Below are 27,745 nucleotides of genomic sequence, written 5' to 3' on the forward strand. Positions count from 1 at the left end.
TATTCTGTGTGGAATAAAAACAAAATCTTTTTTTATGACAAAGTTATCTTTGAATTTTTGAGTAATTACAACCCCCTTTTTAAAAACAGACTGGGAAAACAATAAACACAAACAATATACTGCACATCACAGAATTAAAACGTTTCAAGAATCATGAAAAACATCAAAGTATTTATATGGTGTCTCAGATATTTTCTGTTTTTTCTCGTTGAGGACCGACACATTTTTTTGTTGTATATATTCAATACTGCTTTATATAAATTAAAAACACTTACACCATAAATAGATGCATAAAGATCACAAATTGGTACAAAATTCTAATTAATTATTTGAAAATAGGTGATTATGTTCCCCCCATAGAAAGCTTATTAAGCAAGACATTTATACAAATAAAAAAAACCGTTTAATCAAACTCCGTGTTTTGTTCAGTTATTGGGGTTAGGGTCAACTTCATGTTGATGATGGGCATTTCCCTTTGCAGTTCTCCCTCCGGACCAGCAGGGGTCACTGACGCTCCGTGACGTTGGTTGCGTAGCAGCGTTTCTTGGTTACGGTAAAGCTAAGCTAACAGCTAGTTTGCATCTCTCTGGCTGTTTCCTGCTCGGCTCAGCGGGGCTCCTCCTCAGTGTCTTCCCGGCGTTTTCAGTCAGTGACACACGGACGTTTACATCAGACTTTCACCGTTTATCCTCCGGGAATGTCTTACCTGGAGAAGCCGGCCCCCGGCAGGCTGCTGCTGGACGACACCGTGCCGCTGTCTGCGGTGATCGAAGCCAGCCAGAACCTGCAGTCCCACACGGTGAGTGTTTACCGGGAATAAAACGGCAGGTAACCGTTAACAACATGTAGGTTTAACGGTAACAGCTTATTTAAATGGTTAATTAGTGGTAGATGTTCATGTCTGGCTATTGGTGAGTTTACAAATATAGCTAAGTTGATTTACAAGTGGGTGTTTGAGCCTCTCGCTGCGTCACCGGTTCCTTTATCGGACACAGACGTGAAAGCTTTATTTCGTATCATTTCCTGTACATCGTTACACTAACCACCAACCGTCGTTCACAAATAAATACATAATAGTTTTAAAACAGAACAATCAACTCAAACAATACGTGTATAGTCAAATTGTAAGCATCAGTGTTGTAACATAGATCCATTATCGGACAGACAGGCAGCTGACCCTGGCTCTGTATCGCTGTCACTGATTAAGCAATTTCCTGGAAACTCTGCAAACTGCTGATATACAGGCTTTTGGAGTGGAGCACTGACAATGACTGACTGGATGAAGGACCAGGAGCTGAGACAGTGCCAGTGAAAGCCCGAGAACAGCCAGTTAAAGTTTTGCGTTGTATAAATTCCTCTTAGTTCTGACCCACAAACACTCTCTAAAACACAAACTATGGTCGGTTCGAATGTGTAATGGTCTGTTGCAACATAACATTTAAATACGTTTGTTACATGATTTATCCCTTTTACATCCTTCTCAGAACATTGCATCAAGACCACACGCCTTGTACAGATGTAAAACATTCATAATTTACAAGTGCCAAATGATGTATGCCATCTATGGTGAATTAAAGATGGAGTGGATTGTATAACTTTTTATAAACAACAAACAATTAAGTATTTTTCTCTAAAGGAGCGTGGCATCTTCAACCAACATTACAATTCCATTATGCTGGGGCTAGCCAATGTTCTGCATTACTTTGAACTGAAATGTGTACTTTAAATTCGTGTGTGCAATAAAAAAAAGACGTTAATAACAATGGAACTAGCCTTGTTAATATTAAAGCAGGACATGTGGTCTGTCCGATAACGGACGCATGTGCGGTGGTTTGTTGTTGTCAGTCCGACAGGGATCAGCTGAGCTAGCCGGTTAACCAGGCGTGCTAATGTCAGGCATCTGATCATTGTTGGTGTTAATGTTAGAGTAAAAGAAAACCATAAACGCATTGGAGAGACTAATAATGTTGGACGTAATCATTATATTCATGTATTTATTTGTATCAAAAACATTGCCTTCTCCTCATTGCTATAGACTTATTGTTTTTTCTATTAATCCTCATTGAAAATCAACCAAAACAGCCACATTTCTGTTATTCAGAATCCAGATTTCCTTGAGGCTGGATCTGTCAGATGACTTCTGAATTTCCCAACATAAGCAGCTGAAATGAATGCAACACTGTGAGGCCAGGCCCCTGCTTACTGTTACACTGTGCTGGGGAAACCCTCATTTAAAGTCGCACACAGACATTTGTATTGACACAAATTGCTAAGTGAGTGCTGGATAATAACCTTGTCGTTAGGTCAACTACATTTTTTCTAGATTGCAAATACAAGCATAATATTATTGTTAAAAGGATAATACTCCAACTCGGTTAATCTGCTGATACTACTGCACTTATTTTCCCCAACTGGGATCATTGACATGTTAAATAACATGAGGGGATTACTACAGTGAGTCTGCAGCTCGGCGGGACTGTGGCAGGGGAAAGGCCACTGAGGGCAGGCTCTCTTTTACTGATTACCCTACATATAAAACAAAAGAAGCACATGACTGTTACAGTAAACATCAACACATTATACAACAATCAGGCGAAGTGCATTAACATAAAGAACATCAACTGAAAGAAAACACATGCATTCACACTGCTCTGTCAGTCAAACGGGATTCAAATTGGTTTAACGGGATTAGCTTGTCTAATTTAACAAGCTTTCGCAGATTGTTTCAATTGTGTGCGGTATAGTATTAAAGGGCTAGTTTCCCCATCTCTGTATTAACATGATTAATTTCAAAGGCCAACTATTTTTGGGAGCTAATTAACTTTGAATTTGATTGATAGTTAAAAAGACCTAGAAGATATTAGGTCATTTGTCAAGAAGAGCTTTGTAAATGTCACCCAATATTTTGTATAAAGTCAGTACTGATGCTGAATCATGTTCCAGCGTATTGCAGCATCCCTATTGTTTAATATTTTAGTTTTTAACAGCTTCCGCAAGCCCAAGATGATTGCAGATTAAAGGTCAGCCTTACAGACTCATGAGTGGAGAGTTATGAGGATAGCAAGAAGGCAGGTTTATTATAACTGCACTATTCAAAAACAAGGCAATTCAAAGTACTTTGCATAAGGGATTTTAGTTCATATCGGCAAGACAAGGCTGGTTTATTTATGTGGCACATTTCAATGTGCTTTACATACAAACACAATAAAAGCATTAAGATAAAGTGTAACAGAAAAGCATTATAAAACAACATCTCAAATACCCGTACCTGTAAAAACATTACATTACATTACATATCATTTAGCTGACGCTTTTATCCAAAGCGACTTACAATAAGTGCATTCGACCAAGAAGATACAAACTTGAAGAAAACAGAATCATATAAGTACATCAGGTTTCATAGAGCCAAAACATTTCAAGTGCTACTCAACTGGCTTTAGATAAGCCAGTCCTTTATTAGTATATAAGTGCTTAGTTAGTATATGAGTGCTTAGTTAGTATATAAGTGCTTTGTTAGTAATTCTATCGCTCGAAGTGGAGTCGAAAGAGATGAGTTTTCAGTCTGCACCGGAAGATGTGTAGGCTTTCTGCTGTCCTGATTTCAATGGGGAGCTCATTCCACCATTTTGGAGCTAGGATAGCAAACCCACGTGTTTTTGCTGATGGGAACTTCCCATTTTACATACATAAAAAAGCCACAAATAAAATAATTAATACAAAGTTGCAGTGCAGGGTAAGATATGGAGAATGATTTGATTTAGTAAAAGGCAGTGGCACATATCTTCTGCATTTAAACAGAAGATATGTGTAAGACTTAGAAAGACATCAGAAAAGTAAAAAAGACATCAGAAAAGTAAAAATATTACACCTAAATATTGTGAAGATGACGTTAGTTATAATAAATACATTTCAAAGTGAACTTTAAATAAATCTATGGTGATATCCATTGAGTAAGTTGTCTTTGTACAAATGCTTTCCCTGATCATTTTTAATGTTAATGCATTTGTTGTTGTTGAAACTCATGGTTGCTGCTATCTTTGAGCCGGGTTGTCTTTATAAAAGAGTTACTTGATCTCAGTGAGACTAATCTCGTTTAACAAAAGTCTATTAAAAGATAAAGAAATGGTTTTGATGACCTATAATAGACACTGTCATGCTGGAAAAACCGTTTTTGTAATGCTAAATTATTGTTTAAAGTCACATTACAAAGCCTGATTTGTGAAGCTGCTCACATGTCATCTCTGCGGCAGAGCCTGGAGTCTGTCAGCAGGAAATGAACTGTACAAAGACTGAGAGGATCAGATTAAAGAAGAACAACAGACTAATACCATGGTTGTTGTTGTCATACTGAAGTTCCTCAGATTCTCCCCTGCACTATGTTATGTAAAGCGTTTATTTGGAAATGAAACAGAAAGTGAACACACGCATGATCTAAAACCTGTTTGATCTACGTGGCATTCTCTGTGCTTGTGACCTGTTGAAACTATGAGTCTATTCATCATAAAATCATGACCTTAATCTAATGATAAAGACTTACTTACATATTACAAATTCATCTTTTAATAATATAATTGCGTAATTAAAATTGTATATATCTTAATGACAATTTTTTTTAATAATACTACAACTTAGTTATTTATACAGAGTTATATATAGAGTTATTTTATGAAGTCATTCTTAAACACTGACTGAACTGTGTATGTATAATGTTATCACTTAAAACTTTCCTAAATTCCATCGTAAAACTTCCTTTCTTTGATAATAATAATGACATTTTTCACATAAATTAAATCCTTGTTTTAATATTCAAATTAAATATTTCCTCTCACTAAAATATCACTTTTTATTTTCTTGAATTACCTTTTAAAATGTGTGCTGAATGTCAGAGACACACACAGACACAGCTGTTTGAAATGTCAAGGTTTATTTCACATTTTTCACCTCTATCCTTCCCCCAGTGTTTCACAAATGTATATTTCTACTGATAGTTCAATTGTTTTATCTTACAATAAAGTGCTATATTTTCTCTCGTCTCTCAGGAGTACATCGTCAGGGTCCAGAGGGGCGTGTCTGCAGAGAACAGCTGGCAGGTAAATTACAATTTACAATCACCTGGGAGTGAATATCACCACTCTAAAAACAGAGTTCTTACGGTCATTAAAAACCTGGAAAAGTCATGGAAATTCAAAATGCTAATTCCAGGCCCTGGAAAAGTTATGGAAAACAATATTTTTCCCAAAGTTTTGGAAATGTAACTAAAGTTGCATCAAATATAATTAATATTTTATTTAATCGCCGAAATAGTAATACTATAACGATAATAAATACTGTATCGTATAGTAATGAAACGTAAAATGGCATTTAACTGACAAGGTATTTTGCTGGTGAGAGATTTGAGTTGCTTTAGCCTGTAGAAGCTAGTAAGCCTATTTGATTTGTTTTAGATAGGCACAACATGTTTCATATGCAGACCTTATTTTCCTGTTCCATGTTAAAATAAACTATTTTCAGTGGTAACACTGAGAAAGAGTACTTTTTTTGGTCATGGAAAATTAGGTAAAGGTCATGGAGAAGTCATGGAAAAGTCATTGAAAATCATTGGTGAAAAAGTGTATGAACCCTGTAAAAAGCCAATTAGGGAATTTGTTTGGCAGTAAAATGAACCTTCAATACTGTCCTTGTTTAATCATAACACCCTAAAATGATGAATGGACTGATATGTGTGTGTGTGTGTTTATTTTGCAGGTTATTCGGCGCTACAGTGACTTTGATGTTCTTAACAGCAACCTGATGGTGAGTTTAACATCTTTAGAGGGGCTATGCTATTGGGGGCTTCCCCTTTCATGTGGTGTGTTATATATGTTTTTGTAAATCTAAATAGTCTGCAAAGGCTAAAATCCATGGGTTCCCTCCAGAAGGAGTTTCTCTCCTACACCCCCCCCATCTGTAAGCCCTTGACCAATCACAACAGAGCCGGGTAGCTAACCAATAAGAACAGACTGGGCTCTGGTTTCAGACAGAGGGTAAACATTGAAAGAAAATGAGCATAATATGTCCCCTTTAAAGTTGACCTGATATTGCAATTGCAATATGATTGAGGATATTGGAAGGAATGATATATTTTACATAATTTATCTCATTATCATTGAAAGGAGTACGAAAAAAAAAATCATCCTCTGGTTCGTTGCCACACACACACCAGGTTCATCTTAGCCAACCTCCTTCCTGTTTGGAAACGCTACATGGCGGTGTGTTACAACATGTTTAAGACTTTGCTGTCGTGTAAAGATTACCCACAAGCCTGACAAACAGTCAGCTCTACTTATGTTGTGTGTCAGATTATCCCGGTTGTGACTTGTCTTCTGTTCAGGTCAAAAGATTCTTGGATAAAAGGAAGTTAGCAGCAGTTTTTTCTGCTGAGGTTTCTCCTGCTCATTTCCTTTCGGGGTCTCAAACTGACCCTGATCCTCAGTCAACCAGCAGAACTGAGCGAACCCTGTTGTCTGCTTCAACGTACACAAAAAGTCTATAGTGGATAACACAAAAGACGTTTAATGTTGATAAGAAAACGCACCTCTCCATCTTTCTCTGCAGGTTTGTGGCATCAGTCTCCCTCTGCCTCCAAAGAAGTTAATTGGGAACATGGACAGGGAGTTCATAGCAGAGAGGCAGAGAGGACTGCAGGCCTTTCTGGACTCCATTACCCAGCATCCCATGCTTTCCTGCTCCTTGACTGTAAAGAAGTTTCTGGACCCAAACAACTATTCTGCCAACTACACAGGTTTGTTTCTTATCTTCTTATTCAGAGGTGGACAGTAATATCAAGTACTTTACTTAAGTACACGTTTAGGTACATTAATGTTGCTTTATTCTACTCACTACACATGTAATGTTGTACTTATTAGCCAACTACATTTACCTCATTAAGTTTAATATAATGACTTCGGACCAGTCGGACCAGTCATTGTTATCAATCACCAGGAAATACCTTTCTATTTTCTAAAGCTAATGTAAGTGTTCTCTCTCTCTCTGTGTGTCTCAGAGATCGCCCTGCAGCAGGTCTCCATGTTCTTCAGGTCGGACCCAAAGTGGGAGGTTCTAGAGCCGCTCAAAGACAACGGTAAGAATCGGACTAATGTCATCTTTTTAACATTAAAACCGTTTGTGGTGCTAATGCTAACCGCAGGTTCCACATGCTGATGCTTGCTTTGTTATCATTGTATTCATATTTGCGTTAAAAAGGCTGCAACTATTGATACTTTTTACTATAATAATTATGTTCTTGATTAATTGATTGTATAGGAACTTAAAGAATAGTGAAAAATGGCTTGATTGAAAAAATGTATACAGAAATACTAAGTTTACTTTAAATCCCAAGATTATCAAACTGCTTTTTTTGTGTAACAGTTCTAAGCTAAATATATGTAGTTTACTTTGATCGATAACAGGAAAAGAAGCAAATCCTCACATTTAGGAGCTGGAACTCGTTTTTGATTCATTATTAAAATAGTTATTATCTTTTCTTTTGATGGACTAACCAACAACTGCCTCAGTGTTTCAGGTCTACTTGATGTATACGTTATGCAGGGGTTTTTCTAGAAAAATATAGTAAAGAGGTTCAATACTGTGTCGATGAGGGAAACACCGTTTACGCTGCGGACGTAAACAACAACGCAAGATCGGAGCTCCGTAAAAACAAAGCTATCGATGCCGTCTGACGATTTTCATATTTTCCGAGTAATTATACAGTTTTTGACTAACCAACATTTTGTTTTCTGGCATCACTTTTACGGGGAGAATCAGCATTTTGGTATGAGGGGGCATGCTGAAAGTAACAGGGTGCATAACCCCTGTTACCCGGTTTAGAAGAAGCCCTGCATTATGTATGTCATGTCAAGTTTTGTCCCCTTTAACCCTTTAACAGTAAACAGACTTTATACAGGAGAAGAGTCATTTTATTTACTAATGACTGTTTCACTCTCTGTACTGATTTAAAATCACATTTTGGACTGTTTTGTAACTCTCCATTCAAGATGAGTTTCATTGAGCCATCACAATGATCCTGAAATAAAAATAAAAGTATAATACAGCACATAAAAAGTTTCCAGTACATTTTGAAGACTGCATTTATTTGATTATGTGCTGTAATGCTTGGATGAGGAAGAGTTGTTGTCATACTTGATGAGTTGAGTGACATGCTGATTGTTTTTCAGGATGGAGGATCAGGAAGAAATACTTTTTAATAAAAAACAAAGAGCAGCCCAAAGAGCGGTATCTGCTGAGCTGGGTGAGTGACAGGAATCAAATCATGTGACACCTTGGTCTCCTTTTGACTTTAATCTTCATTGATCGAATTCACAGATTAAACACACGGTTTAAAACACACATTTGTATACATACTACACAGCCAGAAATGTAATATAAGTGTGCAACAGGAGGTTTTATCTGGGTCTTTACAAAATGAATTTAGAGTTATTTTTTAAATGTTTATGAAGTTCCAAACACTCATGATGCGCATGTAATAACATGCCCCATCATTTTGTAATGCATGCCTTTATGCACTGGGTGTATATAACGTTTTTAGTTTTGGAAATATTTATTTTTTATATCAAATTTAAGTTTTGTTTATTTTGATGATATTTATTGTATTTTGAACCAGATTATGTCGCCTTTTTTTCCAAGTATTGTAAAATCCCAACTTCCTACTGCTTGCACTCTGATGATTTCTTCATGTTGTGGTCCGTCTGTCTGCAAAAATCTGACATGTGTAATAGAAAAGCGTTTAAGGAAGCCGTGAGTTCAGAGATCAAATAGCACGTGGAAAGTTTTACTATATATATTCTTACTTGTCTTTCTCTTTCGAGGGAGAAAGAAGAAAAAGGAAGAGTGTTCCTCTTTCACTTCCATGTATCACATACTCAAAGATTTCCCACAGTCCAGAAGATTGAATTTATGTTGATTTAATCTCAATAAAATGTTATTAAGTGATGTGTAGTTTCAGTCAGAAGCAACAGATATAATTCAGTCTGTAAACAGTCTGTTTGTTCAACAGAAAACGGATTTAAAGGAATTCCTTCAGGGCCTTTTAATGCACTTAAGGATTAAATCTGTGTCTGTGTCTGTGTCTGTGTCTGTGTCTGTGTCTGGCCAAACAAACAAATATTGCTCTGTTTCAGCTATTATTGGCAGCTTAGCCGTGTGGAGAATAAGATGCTATGTGTTCCCCTAAGTGTTCTGTGCTGCTTAGCCCCGATATATTTGATTCCCTGTCTTATGTAATATAATTTGTGGAACCAAATAAAGTATTCAAATGTGTGTGTGTGTGGTAGGTGGACCTGGGTCCTGATAAGTTCCTGTCTGACAAAGACCTGCAGTCAGCCATGAAGCTGCTGACCAGCCTCTTGGTACGTGAACACAGTAACTTCACAACACACACAACTGAAGACCATAATCTGACTTTTTTTTCATGTGCTTTATATTTTGGCATAATAAGCAAACATTAATATGCTATAGAAGTGTATGTAAAATGTGTTTCTGAATTTGCAATAACAACAAAAAGGAGCCAATATGTTGTTACATTACAAGGTTATTAACATGCATCACCATCCTGCAAATTTGACAAAGATTATCTTTAAATTATATTAAAAATGATTAAATACTGAAGACAGTCCTAGCTAGTAATAGAAAATGATACTATTTAGATTTTAATACAATTATTGAATCCAGTGATGGATTTGTTTCTACTTAAATATCTGCTATAAATAATCTTCTCCCCCGCTGCAGGTCCCATACCTCTGTCCACTGCTGTTCTCCAGCACCAGCGAGTCCTCAGCTCTGCTCATCCGGCCGTTCAGTGAGAGAGGCTCCCTGAGAGACCACATCTGCAAGGTGTGTGTGTGACATGTGTGTGTGTGTGTGTGTGTGACATGTGTGTGTGATGTGTGTGTGTGACGTGTGTGTGTGTGTGCAAAGCATCTGATTGTCAGCTCAGAGATATACAGATGTGGTTTGGAGATATCTGGATATTAGTTTTGGTCTCTAACCTAATAAGTGATCTAATTTAATAACTCTCTGTAAAACTAGACGACACACCAAACACAATGTTGACGGTTTTTGTTCAAACTACATTTCCTCTCCTGCAGGGTTTGAAGAAGTACTCGGAGCTTTTACTGAAGTGTAGTGATGGGAATTGCAAATTAGCGTGGGCTCTAAATGCTGTGATGTGTGGCATTATGCTACAAACCTGTTTCTATACTAATGAACATTTAAATAAATTAAATATAGTAGCAATTCCACAGTGTAGAAAAAGTAGATACTTAAAAGTACTCATGCAGAATGAAACGCTTAAAAGTAATTTGTGTCATACTTGTGGTTCATAATTAGTGGCTGCATCATTATGTTGCAGATGGGGATAATTGTACTACTTAAAGTACTGACTGGTTACTTTATCCATAACAAAAAAGGCTATCCCACTGTTCTGAGGCAAGTAACATTTGAAAGTAAATCACCTCACATGGTGATAAAAAAAGGAGAGTTGATGTTGTAAGTAGCTATGGAGGTAACTATCTCACTTCCTTATCTCTGTTCAGAGTTGCTGATGCGGCAGCAAAACTTGATTTTATTACCACTATAAATAAATATATAAAAACATTTTGTCAAGGGTCAAGTATTAATACAATTTGGCCAAGTAGCTTTCTTACTGACTTGTGGAAAAAAAAATACAATCATGTTGAATCCTGCACAATTTATGAGTTGCTTTATGTTTTTTCAAATCAAAAATCTTTTAATTTAGTTTCGACAATCAATAAGCAGTGTTTGTCATATAGTAATGGTAAACATAATATATGCCAATGCAAATGAGCGATTGGTCTGTGCTGATTGTATGTACAAAAGGAAAAATAAAAAACAAAACAAGAAAAACACAGACAAACAATAACAACGACTAAAGTAATCCCCTATCACTGCCAGTGATCCTTATACACACGAATATATGCCAGACATATTGTTGGAGGAGTATATATACATGTAAAACAAATGCATATACACACATGCATATACACACACGCAACCTACACATACACATTTGCTGTATACATACACATACATACATACATACATATGCTGCACTTAAGCTAAACCAATAACAGAATGATTTACAGCGTTTGGATTTATAAAAGGTCCCCAGGCTTCCTGAAATGTGCTGTTTGAGTATAGAAGTGAGTATCTGATCTTTTCAAGTGTCATACAGGACATAACATCTGTCAACCACTGTAGATGAGTGGGCGGGAAACTGTCTATCCATCTAAGCAGGATGGCTCGACGAGCTAAGAGGAGAGCAAAAGACAGAGATCGCTGCCGTTCTGCAGTTAAACGCATCTCCTTTCCTATTACCTCAAATAGGGCAGCCAGAGGCTTTATGTTTTTTATTAACAATCTGAACAGTACCTAGTAACTAATGTACGGAAAAGTAGTCCCAGCAGTGTTGCCTGGTGGAAAATGAGAACTGTTGACCCTCTGTGTGCAGGCGAAGCCCAGAGAGAGCTCCCTGAAGAAGTACTGCAACCCCAAGAAGAGTCAGGGTCTGGAACTGCAGCACATCAAACTGTACGGCCGTCAGATCCTCGAGGTACGCACGCACGCACGCATGCACGCACGCACGCACACACGCACACACGCACACGCACACGCACACGCACACGCACACGCACACGCACACACACCAAAGTGTTTTTCATTATTAAAAAGTAACTGTGTTTGTGTGTCAGGGTCTGAAGCTCCTCCACGATGGCGGCCTGTTTTTCGGACACCTGCACGCGTCCAACGTAATTGTGGATGACGGTGTGTGTCGACTGATGGATGTGGAGAACGGCATGCTGGGAGTTCCCTCAGCGCTGCGACCGGCCTTCATCCAGCTCAGGAAGATCAATGTACGTAAATATTGAACAATTTTAATACATGGGGATTTTTGTTTTAGAAACCTATCCTTATTAATAATTGTAATAAGAGCAAAGACAATTCAAATGCAATACATTTAACAAACAAACAGACAATAATATTAGGCAATGACAAGACAGTAGATGACTAACATTTAAAACGGAGACCATGAAAACTAAAGTCAATTAGAGAATAAGTAAAGAGCATGATGGTATTAATGAAGTAAATTGGTTTTTAACTTCATCTGTAATAGCTTTTGCAAGAGTATTCCATCATTGTTTTGTGTAGTTAAAAAAAAAACCTACTCTGCTTTTTTCTTATCGGATTACATAACATAAAACCATTCCCATCAAAGTAACACACACAAAATCTCTCCTTCATTTTGCTTGTAATTGTTAATTTAATTAGATGATTATTAGCCAGTATATTCTTTTATTGTCTGAAAAATGGACACGATTTAAAAGAATATATATATATATTTGAAGGTGATAAATGGAGAGGAAAGAAATATTGATAAATGAGCCCGCTTTTCTATGAACAACATGGAACAAATCTACATAGGCCAAGTGATCCTGTAATGTAGCATCATACTTAGTGTGGGAGGCTGTGGCTCAGTGGATAGTGAATCAAGGGATAGCAAGTTCGAGTCCCACTGCAGTCAGCATGTCGTTGTGTCCCTGGGCAACACACTTCACCCCAAATTGCTCCTGTGGGGATTGTCCACAGTATTGAGTATGTAAGTCGCTTTGGATAAAAGCGTCTAACATGTAATGTAATGTAATGTGTGTGTGTGTGTGTGTGTTTGTGTGTGTGTGTCTGCAGACCACAGAGAGCATCGACGTCTTCTGCTTTGGACATTTACTCTACGAGATGACGTACGGCCGACCCCCGGACAGCATCCCCGTCGAACAATACCCCGATGTCCCCTACACTGCTGTGGGTGAGTATATTTAAACACACACACACTCGCAGAGATTACAACTTATGCTTACAGATGCTGTCACATGTCAATGTGTACATCCTGACATTTAAACCTGAACCATAGTTTACTCCAATGCCCCATTGAATTTATTCCTATTGTGCTTTGCTGATTTATTTTCTTTGTGTGTGTGTGTGTTCAGTGTCAGTGCTGCAGTCCATTTTGTCCGCAGAGGCCTGTAAGAGCGGGATGCCAACAGTGTCGGCGCTCATGCAGACACCGTGAGTCCACATGTTGTCAGTCTACTCACATGTTGACTTTCTTGTTGAGCAATAACACACATACAGTCTATTTGATTTACATGAATCAACTACATGTTTACAGATCTGCTCGGGAAACAAGTTAGTATCAGTGTAAATGACAGTCTGACGACATCTTGATCCAACACAGGGAATTTAGCCTTTGCAGACCATTTACATGCACAAAAACCTTTATAACACACTACAGGAAAGGGAGAACCCTAAAAGCCAGATAGGGTCTCTTTAAGACAAACACATATCTGGAATTTGTACTATGAAATGAAAAGGAACCTATTCATATTTTCCTTTCTGTTGCTTTTGAGTCACAGTTTTTATGTTTTGCAGGCTGTTCAGTGACGTCCAGCTCCAACACTCAGAAAAACTCCAGATCAAGGTGAGGGGCTCAGTTTGATCTCTCTGAGAGTTTGTCTATGCATACACAAGGTTTCCTTCAGGATATTGGATTTATTTAATTCCCAAATGTATTCATATATCACTAAACATCAACTTCATCTTTCTTTATGAAACAAAACATGGCCAGCTCTCCCTCAGGTTTCAAGGTTTGCAGATAAGAAGTGCTTAAGCAACCTGGTGTTTTAATATTTCTTTATATATATTTATTTTTTCCTGTCTGCTTTTTAATGAATTTAGTTGTGTTTTATTTATTATTATCTTCTGGTTCGTATTTTGCTTTTTTAACCTTCTACTAAATCATGTAAGCATAGTTTTCTCGCCTTATCTTGTTTTTTTCCATTTTTCCCCCCCGTTCTAAGCAAATAAATAAAAAATAGAGATCAATATTTCCTGTGATTAAAACAACAAAGATGAAGATGATCTCTGACCCCCACCCCCCTCCTCCTCCTCCTCTCCTGCAGGTTCCCAGCAGGCTAAAAGAGGCGCTGAAGACGGCGAAGGAGAGTCTGGAGAGGAGGCTGCAGGAGGAGCAGAGAGTGGTTCGTCTCTCATTCATTTGTTTATTTATTTCCCCTCTGCTTTCATACGGCTATGCAGCTTCACTGGAGACATTTTGGAGGTCATGTCCTTCATGTCAAATCTCTATATTTTAAATAAATCGGTGACCTTTGAGATAAGGTGGGAACGATGCCTGAGGGCTCATGGGACATTAAAGACTGGAAAAACATTGCAATATCATTTCCCACAACCTTGTCATGTTGCAAAAACTCTACTGACATTAATGAGGATTATTTCAAGATGAACTTCCCGTTATAGCTAGTGGAACATTTTCTATGTAAAAAATACAGAGTGACTTCATGCAGCCATTTCATATTTTCTAAAGTGAAATTACATTCTGACACATAAGGATTGTTACCCCTGCTCCTAAAAGTAAACTGATATCATTTCTCAGAACTTGTCCATGCATACAGTGTACAAGGTTTCCTTCAGAATATTGAATTCATTTAATTCCAAAAATAATGTATACTATATTGACCTAGTGACCATCTTGGTTCCTTTTTATAAAACAAAATATGGCCAGTTCTTCCTACAAGATTGTTTGTCCTCAGCACGGGTGTCCAAACTACGGCCCAAGGGCCAACTGCAGCCGGTTGTCTATTTCTAATTGGCCCTCAGCAAATTCAAAAAGTAATCTTTTCTTATATTGTACTCCTTAAATACATTTATAAACATATATTACACAGTGGTGTTTATGTGTTAATTAGCCCACTTAATAAGAGAACATTTTCTAACAAATCTTAGTTGAGAAAAAAAGCCCAATAACTTCTGAGGCTTCTGTTTTAAGGAATGAGCTGCCTAGGCTACACTTACATTTTAATTTTAATTTTAATTTAACCAGATAAAAGCATTGAGATAAAATCTCATATACAATGCTGACCTGGCCAAGAAGGCAGCAACGTTACACATAACAGACATATAAAATAAAAAGAACACAACTAAGTAAACAAAAGACAAAAAGCAGTCACTACATTGTGCACATTTGGGACAGTAAGGTACACTACTCATTATAATATATATTATAATGAATAAGTGAAACCCTACGGAGAGCTGTGATGTAGGCTGTTTGTATTCTCAAAGCAGATTCAAGTATCAAGCGTAATGTACCTACATTTGATTGATTTTGCTGACTCATAACTTCACTTATGAGGCAATACACCTCAGCTCTAGTGAGGGGCCCAGGCCTTTGTATGATTTTCTGTATGTGGCCCTCAATAATGTTGTCGTATTTGAATTTGAAGTGCCACCAACACAGAAGGCTGACCAGAGCGAAGTCTCACCACGGCTCAGAGGAGGAGAAGAAGAGGAGGAAGATTCTGGCGAGGAAGGTAGGCAACGAAATGTAGCACCAACTGCACAACAGAATAACATCTGACCATCCACACAATACAACAGCTACAAATACTCTTTACAGTGACTCTGGTGCTAAGAACCATGGGATATGTTGTTTTCTTTTTTCAGAAACCTACAGGAACATGTTTCAACTTTAGAAATGAAAAACATGCATTTTATGTTTGAGTTTAGTGGTTGTACTTTGGAAGTGGAAATGGTGCTTGATAGTGATGTTAAATGAAAAGTGAAATGTAATGTTGTTTTTTTTCTTATTTGCAGAAGTCACGACAGTCGGCTTTTGAAAATGAAGAAGACGTCTCTGTCAGAAACAACAATAACTCTGGTAGATCACTGCTGTTACTAAACTCAACAAATACTCAATTAATGTTTAGGTTTTGAAGGTGCTTGGATGTCCTTTAGTGGACACAAATGTCCGCACGACGTCATACTAAATAAGCCAACAACTTCATTCAAAATATTGATTTGAAAATGCTTTTATTAATTTAAAAATGATCGTATTGCTTCCGATAAGATACAAATGGTCTGTTCCACTGCCAACGGCTGGAACTGCAGCAACTTTAAATGACGATCAAGGTTTTCTGTAACTGTCCAAGTCTGTTCACATTTTATTTTCCATGAACCAGTTTTTAAACATTGCCAAAGCCCATACCGTGTTTCTGTTACCGTTTACTTCCCTTCTGTCTTCTTCTTCTGTTGATTTCTCTGACGTCCGGCGCTCTGTCTTTCCTTCTCTTGCACTGTTTTTCTTTTCTTGACTGGGGACAGTTAAGAATCCAAAGTCCATGCTCTCCACAAATATAAACAAAAGTATTCCACAGTGTTTTCTGACAGATGAAACTAATGTTTGTTGATATGACTGCACATAGTCTCTTTATCCTCCTTAGCAGCGCCTGTTGTAAAAAAATAACAGACCTCTTGAATGTCTGAATTGACCAATCAGATTAGAATATTGACCTAAGCCTTGTAATAATTGGTGTTTACCGTCTGCACAAACCTCGTCATGGATTGAAATGTGGATAGTTATCCATTGTCTGTCTCTTGATCTGTCACGTTAAAGCTTTATCTGTAGATTGAAGGGATCCTTTGTAGTTTTTCTATAAACAAAGTTACATTCAGTGTCGACACACTGTGACCTTAATATCATTTATCTGTGCACACAATTTCTTCTTTTTTTTTTTTCAGATTGTTGCTAAATATAATAATTTGTGTTTTTGTATTCTGTCTCTCTTTAGGTTCTGGAGCCAGTTCACCTCCCACATGCCCCTCCTCGCCCACCCCCCCATCCACCACAGGTAGGCCTGTGTGTCTGTCTGTGTGTCTGTCTGTCTGTCTGTGTGTCTGTGTGTCTGTGTGTCTGTGTGTCTGTCTGTCTGTCTGTCTGTCTGTCTAAGTATTAAACAGACTCCAGCGCCCCCTTGTGGTGAGGACCTGCTGTGATGTGTCAGCATGTTACTCAGAATAATAACGTTTTCTTATTAACCCTGAAATTCCTCCCATTCCTTTTCATGAGAGATGTGCATATGTAAATATGAAGACTTAAAGTTGAGTCTGTCTGTCTGTCTGTCTGTCTGTCTCTTCACCTCTTCTCTCATGATAATCACAGGTATTCTTTTCTTCTATAGTAGGTTGTATTATACACTTTGTGTCTTTAGCTAGCCTCACTCAGGGTAGGAAACACTAATGTTTACATTTATACGTTAAAGTGTGAGTCTGGTGATTAGGGATGTAAGAAAAATATTGACATATGATTTTTTGTCAATAACAATGCATGACTTTTAAATTCATTGTTTGTAAAGGTCAATGTCAGAAAGTGGCTCAGATTGCCCAAAGAGTAGTGCTACGATGCAGCCTATGGCCATCTTTGAAATTGACCTTCATTTAGCCGTCAAGTACACATCAGTAACGCTTGTGACTGCATCCTTCACAGTTGCGAGTCTGTGCACATGCTGACAAGGTTAAACCAAAGGTGGAAATGCGTCCACCAATAGAGGTTTCCATCATTGCATCTATTATTACGGGACTTGTGATTTTTGCAAGATTTTACAATATTGCATATCCAGCTGCAGTGCAAAGCAACACGATTAGGAAAACATGGAGGAGAAGAGTGACACTATAAAATCAAGATGAGGAAGAGCTCTTGTTACACGATTACAAGATTATTGCACTGCAGTGTCAGCTTTTTGAAGGGAAAGATGATACAAATAATGTTTATTGTTATGCCGCCAGCATTAATATAAACTGTTAACCCTAAAACAAGAAACTACATTTTTGTTGTAAGGGACCTTACACCTCATACATTTATTCATTTTTTGTTTTACTGGTTTGAACCTCAAGTGATGCAAAAAATAATCAAATGTGATGAAGTATAGTATTATAAAACACTTTGAAATGTAATTTGTAGACCATTACAATATTGTGATATAAAAGTACATTCACTTAGATTTTGAAATATTTCCACCCCAACGCGGCAACGCCGACAGAATATCACCAGACTCAACATTTACATTTCCACAACAATGACATTAATACGTCATCAGTCTCCTACCCTGATGTTAGTGTCTCCTTTCCTTATTTCCTCTCCTCCTCTCCTTGTTGTCCTGGTGATTCTGTGTAAATGCTGATTGGTTCACTGAACAGATAATTGTCATCTCCCTCTCTTCTTCCCGTGCTGTCTCCACCGTAGAGCATGCTCCATTCTGACCGTGTCGTTGGGTAAAGTAAAGATTTAAAATGTCGCTGCTGCTGATGATGATGATGAAGGTCACTGGTGTTTTTTTTAAAGCCGTCGTACACCCTGGCTTCCCAGCAAGCTCACAGAGGTCTGCCTCATAATTGTGATCTCAAGTTAAAGAAACTCAAGAGTAGAATAGACTTTAAATCTAATTTTAAAGTCGGATAGAGCGGGATCACGAGTGTGGATCTAATGCAGTGAGCAGCAGGTTAAGATCAGAGACTTATAAAGGAAAGCTGAAATCCAGGATTTGTTTGGTCTGGGGAAGTGTTAAAACTTCTTAAAGGTCCCATGTCATGCTTTTCTGGTTGTTACCCGTCCCCTTGTTTGTTATGAAGGTTTTTATGCATATAAACGGTCTGCAGAGTCACAAACCCTCAAAGTACACCCTGTAGCGAGTAAAACTCTAACACAGAAAAGACCTGTCTATGCTGCCCCAGAACGCCTCGTTGGAGATTTCTCTTTTTCCATTTGTTTCTTCCGGGAGCCGCATGACGTCATGCGGCTCCCGGAACCAAAATGGACCAATCCGCGGAGCTCCTCACACACCAGGATCCCCTGGCGTTAGGGCTGCACGATATATCGTGTCGTGACGATAATCGCGATATGCGCATGCGCGATATTCACATCGCAGGAAGTGCGATTTTTTTCAATACATTTGATTTCTTTAATATTTTTTTATTTTTAGGACGTGCGATATTAAGTAGACAAATTAACTCAAACACGTCATGTTACAATTATTTTGCTGCTTGCTACAAAAGGAAAACTCTCATGTCAGGGTTACTTGAGTGAGTGACATGCAGGCTAAGCATGCACAGCAAACCACCAATCAATCAAATCTCCAAAGCAAACGGACCCGGTGATTAAAGGTAAAAACACTGAATAAAGTAGTTTCATGTGTTTCTCCAGGGCAGTTCGGCTCTGCTAACCGAGCTAGCTCAGCTTGTTGCTCTGATAACTTAAGATCCAGACGTCCGTGACTAAAATCCTTCATCCGGTTAAATATATTCAAAGAAATACCAATTGTATAGCATTAAAGTTCAAGAAAAGATGGTTTGCGGACATAAAAACTGCATTTTCTTCAATTCCTGTATTTTTTCATATCGCAATATACATCGCAGGGGAAGAAAATATCGCAATGTCAGTTTTTTCCAATATCGTGCAGCCCTACTTGCCGTCACTATCAAACGCAGTGGGGGGACCTTTAGCGTAAATGTTCAACTAACAGGGAGTCCCATTGACTTGCATAGAGCTCCCTGAACGCTGGTAATAGACGAGTTGGGATCGCGGAGAAATGCTCTCCGCAGACCCATTCTCACAGCGTTATAAACCTTTTTCTTACTCAATATAAAGCCACACTTATTGTTTTTACTTCGGCTGTGAGTGTTGGTGTGTGCTCAGGATGAGTTTCGCGCTGTCTCGCTGTATCGCAGACCCGGAAACCACACCAGTAAGCCAGCTCACTGAGCAGTGAGCCTCGCAACGTCCCGACCAATCAGAGCACAGTGGGCTCACAGGGAGGGGGGGGGCAGGAGCTCCAACAAGCCGTTTAGGACAGAGAGTGAATACACATACTATACAGAGATGCTGTATGAGAAACCAATGTGAGTTTGGAAAATTGAACAATGTAAATCTATTCTAGTAGACCTCAACAATGGAATTATGATCAGTAGAAATGGCCATGACATGGGACCTTTAACACCCGATACTGGGTTTTGTGGCAGATACTAATATTGATAAATCAGATATCATTATTTAAATTAAGCTTTGGTTTCTAAAGAATCTGATTGTTATTTAAATTATCCATGTGATTTAATGGGCTTAGTTAGATTGGGACCACAGTGAAAATAATGTTTTTGGAAGGCTTAATGCCAAACAATGAATACTGAAGCAGATTAGTTTGACAAAAAATCTATCAATCTCCTGACTTTACAACACTGTGAAGTTATTGAAATGTTTACGTGAGTCAATCAATCTAAGTTAGCAACCACTAATTCTACAAATACATTAATACTAATAACATAAGTCTAATCTTTATGTACGATTATGCTCAAGTCCCGGGCTCTGGTTTCCGACAGAGGGTGAAAAGAGGTGCTGCAGCACAGGCAGTATGAAATAGATCAAGCTTTCTGAACATTAAAGCATGGAGACATGTCACAGTAGAGGCACTAAACACTAATATGATCCTGAAATGAGCTTAATAGGGCCCCTTATAGGAATCAGCCAGTAGAAAGGGACCTGATGAGATGAAGTAAAGCATTAATAAAGCATTGCTTGTCTAGAACAGGGTGTACGCACATCTTTATAAAAACTTCACAATCTGCAATGATCTCCAAAGCTCACACACAGTCACCCACTGGTTCAGAAGTTCTCATTGGAGATTGTGATGTGTCAGTTACAGCATGTCCGTCTGTCTCTGTTTCTGTTGTTCTGTTTGCTCGTGTGTCTGTTGGGTACGGGGTGTCACGGTGAATACGGGTCAGAAACATTTGTTTTTGGTCAAAAATGTATTTAAGTTACGATAACTTCTTTGTGCTGCTATTAGCTTTTTCATTTGTTGTGCCCATGCTGCAGGTTGCCTCCCAGTCGTATTGAGCTGCTCTGCAGTTGACCCTTCAGTGAATCTTTTATAAGGATTTTCATTTGTGTTGATTAATATTCAGATAATACTTTGTCCTAAAACATCTTTAACCAGACTATTTTGTATTGTATTTTTTTTTTTACACTGGTAGTTCTTTTTCAATTTTTAGGCACATCAATTACAATGTGAATATTTAACATCCATCTTGAACATTTTGAAGATCTGTGCCCGTATTTATCAAGCCTCTGACAATAGGAAATCAGTCCTGAAGAGTGAAACAAAATCTCAGAGTGACACGCTTTAATCCTACTTTTAGGACTACAAGTAAAAGCATATTATCAACTTCTTAGGCAATGAAAAAGAGTGCAGAGTCTGCCGATATTTAAGAGAGTTCCTAACCCAGGAGTCGCCAGAAGAAGGCTTTCAGGCGATTCAGTTTGGTTAATAAGTTGGTATTAATGTGTGTGACCGACATTGGGCAGTGTAATAACAAATAACATGCAGTAATAAACAAACGTTGGTAACTCTTACAGTGCCACATTTCATACAAAGTATTTTTTATTGATTTATACTTACTTATAACTCTATGTTGACAAGGTATTTAGTTCTAACAGGAATTGGACATAACATTTAATGTTCTCCATCATTATCACTGTATGTGAAATACTGCAAGATATATGTCCCACAGCTCAGAGTCAAACCTCCTGTATGTATTTATGTTGGGTATGGGACTGTGTTACAGCTTACTATGTAAATGGTTGTGGCAAAGCTATGCATCTATTTTCACATTATAATATTGCATATGCATTCTTGGGTATTTTCCCAAACACAAAAACCCTCGCACTAAGATTGTTGCACGACTTTGAAGAGACGCTTGATAAATACGGGACTACTTAACTTGCAGAAATGTAAAACATAATGCAGATAATTTAAAATGTTTGTATACATTTTCAAACCTCCATGGTGGCGTGTACTGAGGACACCGCCTGTATTAGTCTATTGAAACTCTGCCAGCATGTGAACTCAGAGCTGAGGCCAGATTTCATATTAAATCAGATGAATTATGAATTGTTGACACATCTGATCACAGAGGTCTCACTGCAAGTGTAACTGAAGAATCGTCTGAATATTACGTGGGAAAAAACAACACTAAAGGTCACTGTTGCTGCTATATTTAATGAAAGTCAGCTTGGAGATAATCCGCCCCTGCAGGCATTAGTGGGTCTACAATATTTTACCTATTTGTTATGTTGTCGCTCTTCACCACAGCCAAACAACGTATATTCCACTAAAAATATGATCTTACAACATGTTGTCTCCTGCAGTGGCGAGTTTCTCCAGGTGTGGTTAGCATCTGTCTGACTGACAGATGTCCTTTCATTACGCCACAGATCATTCACTGTTTAGTCAAACAGGAAGGTGGGGTCTGTGGACTTAAGACGCAGCTTCAGGCTCTGCTTCACCTCTACATGTTGGAGCGCTCTTTTGATTTGCTTTTTTCTTCCCTGTAATCCCTGGGTTCTGTTTCAGTTTGGGTTATACAAAGGCACAAGTGTAGGAGGATGTACCAAATGTATGTTCAATTTACCATCAGTGCACTGTGTTAATCAAAGCAAGAAAAAGACTGAAAACACAGGGGCAGTACCTACTTTAGGACAACAAGGATATAAAGCCACAACTAGTTTAGAAAAAAACTCCCAGAAGGCATTTATGAAAGAATCATCCAATAAGAAGGCCTCAGACTGTTGCCGTGATGGTGAGGTGAATATTCCAAAAACTATGATTTAATTTAGTCTCCATAGAGAGGCATCCCTCCCCTTTCTGGTGTTCCTTCATGGGATATTATTTTTAAGAACATATGTGCGGTAGTTATGGCAACTCGTCAAAGAACAATCATTTTTAGATTGCGTTTGAATTGTGGCATGAAAACATATGATGTTTGTCAATTCAAAGATAATTTTGCAAGTCAAGTAAGTCTCTGTTTGTTGTAGTATAATGTACTCACTGACACTAGCCAGCTAGATAACTTCGCTTTGTTCCAGAAGTTAATCCAAGTTCAAAACACTCAGACATCGTAGCTTCAGAGCTGGAAAGCTAATGAACTGGGACATATTAGGGTCCCATAGTGGTCCACTGGGAACTGCCGTTTTAGAATGAATATACCCCACAAGAAAGATGAAGCATCTGCAACTGGGAACTTGAACATTACTTAGTATTAGTTCAGGAACCACAGGGCCTTTTGACTCGATTTTCTTGAACAATATTTGTTTGTAACTGACCAGCATCTGTTTGTAGAGTCAAACAATGTTGGATTACCTGGACTGAAGGTTGGGTTTAAACTGATGGTGGATTGAATTCAGCCTGGAATCTGCAGACGCTGGTTACACAAAGATACTCAAATAACAATTACCACTTTGTATTTGGTCTTTATAAAGGGTTCATTGGTTCTATTTAATGATCAATACACATTTTTAGTAATGCTTCATAAATTGGTTAGAAGCCATCAAATATAACAGATGTTTTCAAACTCTGAAACACGCGTCCTCTGAGTGTGACTTTCTGAGGATATCCCTATCTCCAGAGATAGCCTGAGAATCAGAATCAGAGTAATACAGTGATACTTGTCTGTAAAAAAAATAATTTGGAAATGGCTAATTCTGAATACTTTTGTTGCAAGTTTGCCCAAATGTAAACCGATATCAGCTAATGTTAGGGTTTTGAGGTTTTAAAATACCTATTTTCTTCATCACCGATCAGACGGAGCACGCTGGTTGAAAACAGCCTGTAATGTTGAAGCCTACAATTTCTTTAGGCAACCACAGATTAAATGCTAACGTTATTTTATCACAAACCATGAACTGAGATAAAATAGCAAATAAGAAGTCAGGTCATTATTTCATAGACTTGTATACATTCAGACTTATTTATGCAACCTTTGGAGTCACCCCCTGCTGGACATTATAGAGAATGCAGGTTAAAGCCACTTTCACATTGGCTTTACTTTTCAGATTCCGAGACTAAACTAAGATAAACCAGACCAGTTTAAACCAGTTTATTTGATCTCTGTGTAACCAGCCTCTGGGGAAACTAAATGTCAGAAGCTAATCGTTTTGTTTTCTCACGCTCTCTCCCTTCGTTCTCTCCTTTATCCAGGAGCCCTGCCTGCTCCTCCCCCGCCTCCTCCTCCCCCTCCCCCTCCTGCACTGGACTCTCCCTCCTCTCGTCCTCCTCCTCTCTCCTCTGATGGAGCGGGAGGAGGTCGCACCGCCTTGCTGAGCTCCATCCAGGGCTTCAGTAAGGGAAAACTGAAGAAGTCCGAGACCGTCGACCACAGCAAACCCATTACCTGACCCCCCTCGCCTCCATCTCCTGTCCTCCACCAGGAGACCCCCATCACCACGACGCCGCCGTCCCCCTGGTTCTGCACTGTGGTCCAGACCGTCGCTCACTGAGATGTGAAAAGGAATCACTAAAGAAAAAAAATCATATTAGTTTTTATCGCTACTCCTGCTTTTTTTCAGCTTTTACATTTTAAAATCTGTGGTGGGAGAGAGTAGAGGGGAAGTCTGTCCTTTCAGGAACTGAACAATCATCTGAAGGTTTGTCCACTTTGACTGCATTCTCATGAGGAGACACCGGGCTCCAGATAAAAACGCTGGTAAACTGGGTGTAGTTGGGTATTTGCTGCTGCTTCTTTTCTGCTTGTAAAAGTGGTGGGATTTGAACATTTTGGAACCACTATGGATGCTTCATCCCGCTGATCATGACATGAATTTCATGGAGTCGAAACTCTAAATCAGTGCTCTGATACTGTGGCGCTGCACTGCTTCTGTATCTGGTCCAAACACAAGAAAGTTGGTCCAAACCTTTCCTCGTTTGCAGTCATCTCAAAATATCCAAATTCGAGTAGACTGTCTCACTGCAGGAAGTCCGTATGGCTGCACAGCTAAATGTAATTCCTGTCTTTAAATATTTTTTATTTTCCTAAAATAAATGGGGAAAAAAACCTTTTAGTGCAAAATATTCAACTTCTCTATTTTAGATTTTTCTAAAAATGCATGTTTATAAGGGAGGTCGCTGGATTTGAAGTGAGAACAACTGAAAAATATTTACATAAAAGATGATTTTCATCAGAAGCAAGTGGGAAATGAAAGCCCAGATGTATTTCCACTTGTTTTAGGAGTATGAAACGCAAGTTACAGACGGAAATGACTTGATACAAGGATGTTTGCTGCAGTGTGTCTGTCTGGAAGTCGAGCTGGGATCACACCTGGTTTTGTTTGATCTGAATGAGAGTGAGAGATTTGTTTGACTTTGTTGCTTTTTGAGATTCTTACAGTGAGAGCATCTTTGTTAAAACCATGACATGGATCCTCTGCAGTGTTTGTACTTCTAAAGAAACCCCACATCATTCTGTTCAGCTCTAAGAAAGAGATCACCATCATACTGTAACATCTGCCACACGTCACTAAGAGATGTCTGGCCGATAACGTGGCAGAGTATGAAGGTAGTGTGTGCCACTACTATTGCTTGTGCAGCTACAATGTCAAACTTGCACTTTTTGGTGTGAAAGACAGAGACACAGGTCAGACATCTGCTCTGTCCCGTGACAGAGAAACATGGATCCGCAGCTGTGATTGTTTTTAGGGTCTGAAATTAATCTTAAATACTTTTTCTTCACCCAGATCACTAACAATGTGTCATATTTTTATATTATTTTGCTTCTTTGCATGACAATAAATTCCTACTATTTCACATTTCTGACCCATACTGCTGCTTGTCCATTAACTTGACGTCACTGTTGACCTTATCCCAAATGATCCATCATTCTGTAGATGTCCTTCCTTCATGTTTGAGTAATCAATCCAACATCAACTTGCAGAGACTTGCTACTGAGAGAGAATCCACCATAGTCAATATTTACTGACATTTAGTTTGACTTTATCACTTCATAGTCATGTGGTGTTTTAAAGTTGTAATAAAAAGAATAACCCAACTTCAAATTGGGATCTAGCGCATCATCTTTGCTCATCCTGCAGAATTTGGAATTCATATTATTAACTATTAACACATTTTTAAATAAGTAATCAAGCTATAGGTCAAAATTGGGTTTGGAAAATGTTGATTTAGGAAAAGCCTGATTGGTTTATCAGTATCGATTTATTTGATTATTATCTATTGATGCATCACCAAGGAAAGATTTAAAAGCTATAGGTGGATGTTACTTATTTCTTTATAGAAATAACCTGAAGGAAGGAGATCGGTCCTTGTTATCGTTTGATTTGATCATTTGACCTTCACTGTCGGTGCAAATTGTTTTTGTTAATCATCTCTGCTGACAGGATTGTAACCAGAAGAAATGGAACCACCTTTACCTTCATTTGACATTCATTGAGGCTTAATTTCCGACCCTTAAAGTGCTGATTCCTGGTATTCTAAGTCTTTTATTGCATCGGTTTATATTCTGTTGTATTTTATTATGTGTTGTCACGGAGCTGAGATTATTTTATCGTGCCATATGGATCCTTGTGCCTATGGAAATATGAATGTTTTCTTTTAAGATATAAGTGATAATATCCTATACCAGATGATCTGTTTGTACAAAGTTCTGTCTTCAGGTTAGGCGATGTTCATTCAGACGGACGTTGAATTGCATCAGTATGTTTGTCTGCAGCACTTTATCTACGAGGGGTGAGAGACAAGAGGTGTATTCTTTTTATTTTTTGAAACAATTAAAAGCCCCAGAGCGGCCCTGGATTACAAGTAAAATGGTATGAAAACCACTCTTCAATCTCCAGTAGCTAAATGTATCAACTGTTTTGCCTTGTTATCGCCTTCAAAATCAACACATTAAACGCATCTGCAAAATAACCCTCCTCATCATCTATATTTACATTTAAATACAAAATCTAGCAAGCCTGTTGTCATGAAAACGATTTGAATAAAAAATGTTTCAGTAAAATTGAGAGTAAGTTGCAATTTTTGCAAATACTTGTGATGAACTGTGTTTTTAACACACCGAAAAAAGCGTTTTAATAAACAAAGATTCAAGTTTTTATTTAGTTTTTTTTTTTATTACTTAGATTGTGTGCTCAATTTCAATGTTTGAGCAACATGTCCCTCTTATAAACCTGTGCTTGATTTAGATCAGAATGTTTTTCTTCTGAATTAAAGGTGGGGTAGGTAATTTTGGAGAAACCAGCTCGAGATCGCTAGAATTTGAAAATACACAACCGGAGAAAATCTGCCACTTCCTTAGAGAGCCCCTCCTCCATCACACACGAACGCGCACATGACCAATGAGGGCACGAGATAAGTTTGTGCACAGATGGAAGGCTGACAGGCAGGTAGGCCATCCAGTTATTTTAGCCGGGCCGGCTAAAATGATTGGTCGTGCTTTTTACAGTATTACGGCTTCCACAGATGACATTTTTTAATGGATTTTTTGTCAAAGCACTTCAGATATTCATTGCTATCGGGATGTTAAGAGCATTCCATGGAATATAACAAAAAGTGTATCTCGAGCCGGTTTCTCAAACTTACCTACCCCACCTTTAACTCAGAGATTATGGAGTTATGGAGTGCCATAAAAAAAAATAAAACTGAAAAAGAATAACACAAATATAATAAATCCTTAAATATAAAAACAAAGGAAAAGATATAACTAAAATTACTTCTCAGCATTTTAAATGAATTTTCTTCTGTATTTATATATATTTTTAAATAAAAGAATTATATCAAATGTATTACTTTTAAAGAAATAATAATAAAGAAATAAATGTGAATATTAATGACAATTATTATTCTAATTGTAGTTATTTGTCTTTTTCACTCCTGTGACTCCATAAAGTTGCAGCTAAAGAGCTCATGTCATTGCAAGCACACGTGTTAATACAATTAATTATGCTCCCGTTCTGTCGGTATCCAGTTAGGCAGCATGCACATAACACACCCCT

General features: G+C 38.1%; 1 protein-coding gene across 3 annotated transcripts; it reads left to right on the forward strand.

Moving 5' to 3' along the window:
- Positions 1 to 497: 497 nt before the first annotated feature.
- On the forward strand, positions 498 to 26,660 carry pxk (PX domain containing serine/threonine kinase). 3 transcript variants are annotated; one of them, XM_034149869.1, is made up of 19 exons: positions 498 to 799; positions 5,040 to 5,090; positions 5,746 to 5,793; positions 6,595 to 6,781; positions 7,043 to 7,120; positions 8,214 to 8,287; positions 9,330 to 9,404; positions 9,784 to 9,888; positions 11,525 to 11,626; positions 11,766 to 11,927; positions 12,757 to 12,874; positions 13,056 to 13,134; positions 13,498 to 13,546; positions 14,028 to 14,105; positions 15,366 to 15,452; positions 15,736 to 15,799; positions 16,710 to 16,769; positions 18,161 to 18,189; positions 23,943 to 24,132. In XM_034149869.1, the coding sequence occupies exons 1-18, from the start codon at positions 698 to 700 to the stop codon at positions 18,175 to 18,177; spliced, it is 1,536 nt and encodes a 511-aa protein (XP_034005760.1). In that variant the 5' UTR covers positions 498 to 697; the 3' UTR covers positions 18,178 to 18,189; positions 23,943 to 24,132. The 3 variants fall into 3 exon arrangements, with proteins under 3 accessions (XP_034005760.1, XP_034005758.1, XP_034005759.1); XM_034149867.1 differs by lacking the exon at positions 18,161 to 18,189 and having other exon boundaries at positions 23,943 to 26,660; XM_034149868.1 differs by lacking the exon at positions 23,943 to 24,132 and having other exon boundaries at positions 18,161 to 18,570.
- Positions 26,661 to 27,745: the final 1,085 nt, after the last annotated feature.

The sequence above is a fragment of the Trematomus bernacchii genome, unplaced genomic scaffold, assembly GCF_902827165.1.
Source record: "Trematomus bernacchii unplaced genomic scaffold, fTreBer1.1, whole genome shotgun sequence".
NCBI classification, from domain to species: domain Eukaryota; kingdom Metazoa; phylum Chordata; class Actinopteri; order Perciformes; family Nototheniidae; genus Trematomus; species Trematomus bernacchii.

Coding starts and splice junctions, on each gene's coding strand:
- pxk (XM_034149867.1), top strand. CDS start 698: ATGTCTTACCTGGAGAAGCCGGCCCCCGGCAGGCTGCTGCTGGACGAC. Junction 11,627..11,765: donor ACGGCCGTCAGATCCTCGAG/GTACGCACGCAC, acceptor TTTGTGTGTCAG/GGTCTGAAGCTCCTCCACGA. Junction 13,135..13,497: donor TCGGCGCTCATGCAGACACC/GTGAGTCCACAT, acceptor TATGTTTTGCAG/GCTGTTCAGTGACGTCCAGC.